At 53.4% G+C, this 9,649-nt stretch overlaps 1 protein-coding gene across 4 annotated transcripts; it reads right to left on the reverse strand.

Moving 5' to 3' along the window:
• Nucleotides 1-1,191: 1,191 nt before the first annotated feature.
• RFPL4A (ret finger protein like 4A) lies at nt 1,192-9,237 on the reverse strand. 4 transcript variants are annotated; one of them, XM_053210675.1, is made up of 3 exons: nt 9,095-9,237; nt 3,703-3,997; nt 1,192-2,119 (listed from the first exon to the last, which is right to left on the reverse strand). In XM_053210675.1, exons 1-3 carry the CDS (start codon nt 9,140-9,142, stop codon nt 1,518-1,520), a joined length of 945 nt encoding a protein of 314 aa, XP_053066650.1. In that variant the 5' UTR covers nt 9,143-9,237; the 3' UTR covers nt 1,192-1,517. The 4 variants fall into 4 exon arrangements, with proteins under 4 accessions (XP_053066650.1, XP_053066652.1, XP_053066651.1 ...); XM_053210677.1 differs by lacking the exon at nt 9,095-9,237 and adding an exon at nt 4,761-5,363; XM_053210676.1 differs by lacking the exon at nt 9,095-9,237 and adding an exon at nt 4,695-5,363.
• Nucleotides 9,238-9,649: the final 412 nt, after the last annotated feature.

Genomic DNA, 9,649 nt, shown 5'->3' on the forward strand with positions numbered 1-9,649 from the left:
CATGACGCCCCAACTCAGGTGGGCAAACTACGGCCCCGGCCGCTGCTTATTTTTGTAAATAAAGTTTTATTGGAACACAGCCGCTGTTGTTTTCCTATTGTCTGTGGCAGCTGCCACTTACACAGGCAGCCTTCCGTACGTGTGGGCGACACCACGTGGCCCGCGAGCCTAGTGTACTCACTGCCGACTGAGGAAAGTTAGCTCCCTGCACGGCCTTGTGCTTTGAGTGACTTCCAGCCCTGCAGGCCCGTCGGGCCCCAGCCCCTGGGACAAGGACACGCCTGCCGTGGGCCGGTCTCTGCCCTCTGTTGCTTCCTACTGAGTATTTCTGTTTTTTCATTCTGTGTGTAAGGCTAATTCTTTTTCATCACTTATGTATTTTAGTTTGCACATTTGTAATTTCAGAGTTCTATTTAATGATTCCTTCTTAAACGCGTCTTCTGGACACTTTCGAGCAAACACGACTCTAGACAACGGTGCTCTAACCTGCTTGCCAACCCTTTGATGCCGGCCTGGCTGTACCATCCGTGCTGAGGGCCGGCCCCCCTCATCCTCGGCACCCTGGAGGCCCCTCCTGAGAACTGCACACGGGTGGCCCCCTCTACTGCCGGGGGATGTGCTAGCCTGCGTTGATGTGGGGCCCTGTAACAGTTAACCCCAGTCCCGTGCTCTCCAAGGGGAGTGGACTGCAGGGGGAGAGGCCCTGTGTGGGGTGTTCTCACCGGTTCACTTACCGTCACTCCAAGCCTAGCCCTAACTAGGCAGCGATAACTGAACATTAGAAAATAAAGTAGGATGACTTCGGCACACAAAAAGGAAATGTTAAAAATGGCGCTGTATTGGAAAGGGGTGGATCCTGCCGGGGTGGCACAGCCCCGCCCCCTGCCCGCAAAGAACCTCCCTGGGCTGACAGTGGTATGTTTGCTGTGTGTGGAAACCCGGGGGGGGGGGGGGGGGGGGGGTGCTGCAGCCCAATGCAGAGTGACCAGGGGCGAACCTCTTGCTTTAAGCTGGCACTCCGGTGGTACCAAGTGCATCCGAGCCCCCGTGATGCCAGGCTGCCACCTCCTGGACGGCCCTGTCTGCCTCCTTCCCGCGTTCCCGGACTGGTGTGCACTTGAAAGGAATGTGTGCCTTTCAGCGGTTGACTAAAACCGAAAATACACACACACATTTTTACTGTTTACATAGGTCTTGGCCCACATATCACCTAGAAAGTCAATTAACCCGTTGGGTCACATCCAAGTTTTTACTTCGTTTATAACCTCCATTGCACACTAAGTTAATACTGCAGAAAATAAAAAACACTCAGAAACTGATGTGAAAACCCAGAACCCAGTCATCGGAACCGAAATAGGAACGAGTCCCCAGAGAAACAACTGTGCTGACGCTTAAATGCTTTCATGTAATTAGCGTTCACGAGTCACCAGCCGTTGCGTGTTTTCCTGCCACGTCTGCACCACGCACGTAACCCGCAGGAGAGTTCCCGGCTCCAGCTGTGAGCACACGGGAATTCTCTACAAATGTTCTGCATCGGAGGTTCGTTTGCTCTGCCCAGAACCCGCGGGGTTGCTGGCAACGCCTGGGCTCCTCACAGGGCAGATTCTCAGGACTTCTTGCCCGTCCGTGGTCGGATTCCCAGGAGCAAAAAACGGACGCAGCGTCTCCGCGGCAGGAATTTCAGTGAATGTGAAAATGTGGGATCCGTCGCTAACGTGGTAAAAGGAAACGGTGCCAAAATTCCTATCCAGGAAGACCCCTACGCGGTGTAACCGGGGGCTCACCGAGAGAACAGTCACAGGCATGGTGCCGGCTTGGAAGAGATCTGTCCTCAGACCCACCGTCCAGAAGCCAAACTCTGAGGACAGCAGAACCGGCCCTTGCCGATGAGCAGAGTCTCTGCAAACACCCACGTCCCATTCCTTGCTGGTCCCCACGTCCACCTCCCAGTAGTGGCGGCCAGAGGAGAACCCAGGGGAGCCCAGCACACAGAGGGCATAGTCGAATCTCTCGGCCCGGGGCGTCCGGTTCTGTCTGGAATACCCGCAGTGGACACTCTTCAGGTCCTCAGAAATGACGAGGTAGCCGTTGGCCGTGTCAACGTCCAAGGTCACGTCCACTGTGGGAGAGAGAGAAGCCAGTCAGCAAGCACACGCGCCCGGCGGCCCTCTGCACGTCTGCTGCAAAGGCCCAGACGTCTCGGCCGTGGTCACCCCTCCACCCTCCGCTCCGTGCTGCTCGGAATTTCCCCGGGGAAACTTCCCTGGCCCCTGAGGAGGTCGACTTTATAGACAGAGTGGGTGACAGAGTGGGTGACAGAGTCAGAACTAGTCCCTCTGACTCCTAGCGTGTGTTCTCTTCACACCAAGTGATCCGACCGAAGACGCCGGGCAGCATGGTCTCAAATTATCATGCAAAGTAGTGTGGGCCCTGCTGACCTGCAGGCATCGGGTGAATGTGTGAAGGACGGAAACTAGTGCACTTAGTGCAGAATAACAGTAAATATGCACGTTTTTCACATATTTCGTTGTCTTGGCCAGTACCTTCCTCGTCTACCGATGTTGAGCAGACAAGTGCATCCTGGGCCCTTGCTCCCTGGAGTTGTAGTCACACAGAGGAGTAAGGCCGGGGGTCCCGAAGGAGACGGGTGAACTCTGGACAGTCCAGGCAGAGGAAGGGACCCCTGTGGACACCAGTGGGGACGTGCTGGGCTCTGGCAGTGACAGAGACACAGGGCGGTGCCAGAGGGGCAGGGGGTGGGAGGAAATGGACTGTGGGTGCCGCCCTGTAGGGAGGCCAGGTGACCGTGTGGGTGGAGCCAGCAGCCTTGGAAATAAACCCTCTGGACCAAACACCAACGGCTGCACTTGGCGTCCCAGCACACAGGTGTTTGGAAGATGCCCAGACCCTCCGACCGTCACAGGGGACGTGTTGAGACCGGTCACGTTTCTGGGACACGGCTCACCGTCTCAGATTCAGGTTGCAAGGAGCTGGAAGTAAACTCCGGGAACACAGAGACCCGTGTCCTTGGCACGACACTGTGGGCTGGTGTGCCCACCCCAGCACCCTCCTCACAGCCCATCCACACCCACGGGACCCGCCACCCCTCAGGACCCAGCACAGGGGAGCCGGGACAGAGTCGGGACAGAGCCAGGAGGAGCAAGGGCTCTGCGAGCTCCAAGGAGCCTGGGAGGTCCCTCCTGGCATCCTTGAGCACGTTAGACGCGCAGCTGAGCCGTGAGAATCCATGGTAACCCTGACTTGGGAGAGAGTCAGGCGTGACTCCTCTCGGGTGCAGGCCACGGCCGGAAGCTGAAATTGTTTTCTCATAGATGGCGCTAATCTGTACTTCCAGGAGAGCACGACCGGGCCTTGGAAAGCTATGTTTCAGCTCATCCCCTTAAGAAATGGGTAGGCAGGGGGCGCCTGGGTGGCTCAGTCGGGTTAAACGTCCGACTTCGGCTCGGGTCATGATCTCATGGTTTGTGAGTTCGGGCCCCGCGTCGGGCTCTGTGCTGACAGCTCGGAGCCTGGAACCTGTTTCAGATTCTGTGTCTCCCTCTTTCTCTGCCCCTCCCCCATTCGTGCTCTCTCTCCCTCTGTCTCAAAAATAAATAAACCTTAAAAAAAAAAAAAACATTAGAAGAAACGGGTAGGGAGGCTGCGTCTTCCAGGGCATTTACGTGTGGGGACAGGCTGTACCTTGGAACTTGCGTATCTTTGGGTTCATCCGTAGAACAGCTCGCAGCTGGGGCTCTAACTCCTTGATCTTTGCAACCAGCCTCCCAAGCTGGCTTCCGGGCCTGATGTCCTCCTTCTGAGAGACCACAGAGCAGGAGGGGCACAGTAGGCCCACCCCGTCGGGCTCTCTCTGCAGCGAATCCAGGCACCGCAGGCAGCAGACGTAGCCACATTTCAGGTACATGGGCGTTTTGAGGTAGGCCAGGCACACGAGACACCTGCTTACTTCTTTAAAGTGTTCGGCCATGGCCCCTGTCTGGGGAGAGACGTGCACGTTGGAATTTTCCATGAGGCCTTGGGCCACTCTCCCCCTTACACCCGCGGTGCTTTGCAGTCACTACTAACCGGCGGCAAAGGTCCCGCACACGTACAAACATACGGGACTCGCGGCCCTTGGGTTCTGAGGTTTAAGATGCTAGATGGGATGAAGGACAATATTCGCCCTCAGGCCCTAAGTGCGTGGTGAGAGGGGCCCTACCGCACCCGAGCTGTCCCAGCTGGTGGCCGGCCAGCCACCCCTGGCTAGGAGCACCCGGGGTGGGGCTTGTCCACACAGAACAGTGCCGCGAGCGTGAGACACGCACGCGTGTAGCGGGGAAGACCCGACGAGACACACAGAGCGTGTATACCATCTCATGCAGAACTTCCAGAAACCAGTTCATGCTGGGAGGCTTGCATTTTGCTGAGGTCGATTAGATTTGCCTCATTGTCTGTCTGTGAGGCTGCCAGAGAAGGAGCTTGCCGTTCCACAGGTGGGTCAGCTCCTGGGCAGCCAGGACCGAACCCCGCTCCCCCCCAACTCCCACCCCCACCCCCCTCAACCCCCCCCACTCCCACCCCCCTCAACCCCCCCACCCCCCCCACCCTCCACCCCCCCACTCCCACCCCCCCTACCCTCCCCACCCCCCACCCCCACCCCACCCCCCTCAACACCCCCCCAGCAGCTACCCCACCTGCACAGGACAGAAGCTGCAGCCCAGCGTGAGAGGTAGGATGTCAGTGGCTGGGGCTTTGCTCACCACGTCTGCGTTGGCCAAGCTCCGTTCTGGCCCAGCACGGGGCGACCGTCCCGAATCTGCAAGCCGGTGTGGGGAACCTACCTTCTGCCTGCTGCTCCCTTCAGAGGGGCCCAGGACCCCAGGAGCACACGCTGTGCCTGCCCTGAGTTGGCATCAGACGGCACTGGCTGCATTTATCGATCGCTCCCTTCTGAGACTTTGCTTTCTCCTATGAGCTCTTGTAGATATTTAACATTTTTCAAGTTTTTTTTTTTTTAAATTTATTTTGAGACAGCGTGAGCAAGGGAGGGGCAGAGACAGAGGCAGAGAGAGAATCCCCAGCGGGCTCCGCACTGTCAGCACAGAGCCCGATGCGGGGCTCGAACTCCCAGACCGTGAGGTCTGACCTGAGCTGAAACCCGGGTGCCCCCAAAGTTTGAAAAAATTAAAAAAATTGGCTACAGTTGGCACGCAAAGTTATGTTAGTTTCAGGCGTACAACATAGTGATTGGACGGGTCTGTAGTTACGCTGGGCTCAGCACGAGGGTCCCCCGACCACACTGTCAGAAGCTCACTGACCATGTTCCCTGCACCTGCCTTTCCTCCCCGTGACTCACTCCCTAACTGGAAGCCGGGACCCCCGTCTGCCCTTCACCCGTGCCTCCCACCTCCACCCCAACCCCCCTGGCAACCGCCCGTTTGTCCTCCGTAGTTATAGGTCTGTGTAGACACTTGGGAAATAAGAAAGTTGTACGCACCTCTTCTGCTCTGGCCCCAGGTCTTGTCCCAGCAGCAGTCCTGAAGTGAGATCTCCCAGGAGGGGCTTTTATTAGCACTGCTCCCCGCCCATCCCACCCATTTCCTCCCCTCTAATCCACTCAGAATTGGATGAGTTCTAGCATCCCTGGGACTTTTCTCTGTTAGAGAGGCCACCGAAAACAAAGGAGGTTAACTTCAAAGTGTTACTTTTAATGTGATAAGACCACAAGGTTGCCTAGGGATCATTCTAGACAAATGTTGCATCTTTCCTCTGTGGGTGATAAGAATTGGGGTTAGGGTTAACATTTTTTAAAGATACATCGTCCTTATTGATCCCTATACATGAATGAGGCTAGTTTCAAATAGTTTTTTTTTAAACATTTTCTTTTTTTTTTTTTGTAATGTTTATTTATTTTTGAGAGAGAGAGACAGAGCTGGAGTGGGGGAGGGGCAGAGAGAGAGGGAGACAGAATGGAAGCAGGCTCCAGGCTCTGAGCTGTCAGCACAGAGCCGGACGCGGGGCTCAAACTCACAAACTGTGAGACCATGACCTGAGCCAAAGTCGGATGCTCAACTGACTGAGTCACCCAGGCACCCCATCAAATAGTTTTGGTCATGAAGGTGAATTCCCCCATTTTGGTCCACACAAATGGTTAAGCCCACTCAGAAGTCTCTCCCCAAATCACACGGACTAGGTCACGGCCACTTCTCCACAAGTGTTTTCTCCACAAACGTGAGGACCCTTGCTTAGAAGTTCGGTAAACATGGGGCACCTGGGTGGCTCAGTCGGTTGAGCGTCCAACTTCGACTCAGGTCATGATCTCATGGTTTGTGGGTTCAAGCCCCTCATTGGGCTCTGTGCTGACAGCTCAGAACCTGGAGCCTGTTTCTGCTTCTGTGTCTCCCTCTCTCTGACCCTCCCCTGTTCATGCTCTGTCTCTCTCTGTCTCAGAAATAAATAAACGTTAAAAAAATTAAAAAAAAAAATTCGGTAAACAGGGGCACCTGAGTGGCTCAGTCGGTTGAGCGTCCGACTTGGGCTCAGGTCATGATCTCACGGTTCATGGGTTCAAGCCCTGCATGGGGCTCTGTGCTGACAGCTCAGAGCCTGGAGCCTGCTTCCGATTCTGTGTCTCCCTCTCTCTCTGCCCCTCCCCCGTTCATGCTCTGTCTCTCTCTGTCTCAAAAATAAATAAACATTAAAAAAAAAAAGTTCTGTAAACAAACCCCAAAGCTCATCCCTGAAGACAAGTGAGCCCGTGAAGGTCTGGCTTCACGTTCTTTACAGAATCAAAGACTGAAGATGTTTTACAATTATTACCATGGGATGTGCTCCATCACAACAGAGATGAGATACATAGGAGGAGGCTTTTCTTTTCAATCACGTGCAAAAGCTGTCCCTTGCAGTTTAGAGGACTCTGTGTTGATCACAGATTAAGGGGCAGGATGAGAAAGTGGGAGACAGCGGGGGTGGGAGGGGGTTAGACTGTGTCTATGTGGTTACGTTAAGTATCATTCAGTTGCTCACTTCCACAGAATCCCTTGCTGGCACCTACTGGGCGTCCCTACCGCTTCTCATGGAAACTGAGGCACGTCCCCCAGCCCACGTTTGCCATCCCTCCTCCTCAGGGTCCCGGGGACCCAGCCTGAAGGGAGACCCGTGCAGATGACGGGGGGGGGGGGGGGGGGGCGGGGCAGCAAGGCCCCCATGTCTGCTCTTTGTTTCCTCACAAGATACTTGACGTCATTAACATTATCTTGTCTCTTTTTCTTAGACTCGCGGGGAAAAGAAATCTCTGTAATTCTAATTCGTGGTTAAGCGTCTGATTTGGGAAACAATTCAGTCCAGTTAACACGAGCCGTTAACTCAGTCCTGGCTCCGGAGCCAGGAAAGATTGCTGCGGCAAAGCTTTGGCAACCACAGCCAGACAGACGGCAGACCAGATGAAGTGCATCGGGGGCATTTGGGCCATGGGGTCTGCCCACTCGTGGAAGTGCTTCCTTCTGTCCACAGTGGATACGACCCTGCCTGGGGCACAGAAACCCCCACCGGGTCATCTCTGATGGCCCAGGAGTGTGCCACGCGGGCATCTCCTCCCGATTCCAATAAAGCACGCGAGACTTCAGTATTGTACTCTGTGCCCTGGACTTTGCTGGGTTCATCTCAGACACCACCGGGGAGGTGGGGACCAGCCATGAGTGGGATTGTGGCCTTTGCAAATAACATGTTTCCCCACGTGTGAAAGTCAACGCGTCTTTGGGAGTTGGGACTCTGGGCGGTGACGGGGACTGTCCTGGACGGGGACCCCAACCTGCGCCTGGTGAGGCTTCTCCTTTGGAAATCATTATTTTATTTCAACATTAGCAATGGATCTCATACCTTCACCTTGACCGCATTTTCTGCTCCTGAGGAGATATAGGTCCAAGCTGACAGAGGAACAACATAGTCGCTAAGTAGTCACGTTGTACTGTGGTCCAGAGCAAGGTGAAATGGAATTTCGCTGCACATTATCCCCTCGTAGGAGATCCCCTCCTCCCCCCCGACCCCCCGTATTACAGCCAATCACTGACTAGAGAAAAGAAATCCCTTCTTGTCATCTGTCTTTAATGCACATTAAAAACATTTTTTAAATGTTTATTTAGTTTTGAGAGAGAGAGAAGGAGAGAGACAGACAGAGAGAGAGAGACAGAGCATGAACAGGGGAGGGGCAGACACAGAGGGAGACAGAATCTGGACAAAACAGGCTCAGAGCTGTCAGCACAGAGCCCAAAGCCGGGCTCCAACCCACGAGCAGTGAGATCATGACCTGAGCTGAAGTCGGACGCTTAACTGACTGCGCCACCCAGGCTCCCTACTGCACATTTAATTAAGTAAAAAAAAAAAAAAAAAAGTAAATTGTGTGAAAAATCATTTAAAATATTTTTGAAATTAAAGATGAGTCATGGGGCACCTGGGTGGCTCGGTCGGTTAAGCGACCGACTTCGGCTCAGGTCGGGATCTTGCCGTCTGTGAGTTTGAGCCCCATGTCAGGCTCTGTGCTGACAGCTCAGAGCCTGGAGCCTCCTTCGGATTCTGTGTCACCCTCTCTCTCTGCCCCTCCCCTAGTCACGCTCTGTCTCTCTGTCTCTCTCTCAAAGATGAATAAACATTAAAAAAAATAAAAAAAATAAAGATGAGTCATAACAAATAGCTCATAAATATAAATATAAACATAAATATAAAACATATATTTTCGCAATGAAATTTGGGGTTTGGTTTTTGTTAAATATTCTCCTACTTATTTCGTCCTTGATTCTCCATATATAAAAAGCCTGGGCAAGATTTGCTTTGTGAGTGTCTTAGGCTTCTAACAACCTCTGATAAATGAAGTAATTCTAAAATCTGACTCGGGTCAGCTCGCCGCCACCCCCCAGGAGGCCCCCTGGTGCAGGCTTCCTGCCTCCACCCTACTTTCCCAGACAACCTGGAGAGGCCCGGGACTCCCCTGCTGCCAGGCGGCTCCGTTTAGCAAACGTCTATGCCTCCTGCTGCCTCGGGACACCTTGACTACCTGCTCTTCACAAGACTCTTTAAAATCACCGCAGTGTAAACTCACAGGTACATGATGTCCCATCTTTCTTTCAGCGTGGAAATACTTCAGCATGTTTGATCTGGCGAAACTCCAAGAAAGTCACAGCCCCTTGGTTGTTCCTTCCTATCGGGACCTTTCCTCTGGTCCCAAGACAAATCTTTCCTCTACCTTGTGTTCCCAGGACAGTTTGTAAACCCTTCTCCTGTAAGGGTTAAATTGTAGTGTAGGGCTAACGCTTAGCTTGAAAAATAACAGCTTTGTTCTGACACTGAAGGTCAAAAGATAACAGCCTTGTTTTTACTCTGGTAAATCAACGCTTCATACTCTTGTAAATCAGGCTTCACCAAGGAAGGAAACAAAAGCTCAAAGAAAAGAGCATCAGAGACAAGGTCAAGGAGATCCACTGGTTGCAACTTAGGGGCAGAAAGTCTAAAATAAACACCTCATTCGGCAACTGTTTCTAACTCATCTGGCAACTGTTTCTAACTCATCTGGTAACTGTTTCTAACTCATCTGGGAACTGTTTCTCTGTTCTGTTCCCAGGTAATGATAAAACGATGTGATTGGCTTTAAAAACTC

This window comes from Acinonyx jubatus, chromosome E2 (genome assembly GCF_027475565.1).
Source record: "Acinonyx jubatus isolate Ajub_Pintada_27869175 chromosome E2, VMU_Ajub_asm_v1.0, whole genome shotgun sequence".
NCBI lineage: Eukaryota > Metazoa > Chordata > Mammalia > Carnivora > Felidae > Acinonyx > Acinonyx jubatus.

What these genes read in the sequence shown, in the direction of transcription:
- RFPL4A (XM_053210675.1), bottom strand. Translation starts at nt 9,142, where the DNA reads ATGCTGAAGTATTTCCACGCTGAAAGAAAGATGGGACATCATGTACCT. An exon ending in AGATGGGACATCATGTACCT is followed by an intron (nt 3,998 to 9,094) that starts GTGAGTTTACAC and finishes GTCTCTCCCCAG; the next exon opens with ACAGGGGCCATGGCCGAACA. An exon ending in AAAGATACGCAAGTTCCAAG is followed by an intron (nt 2,120 to 3,702) that starts GTACAGCCTGTC and finishes TCTCTCCCACAG; the next exon opens with TGGACGTGACCTTGGACGTT.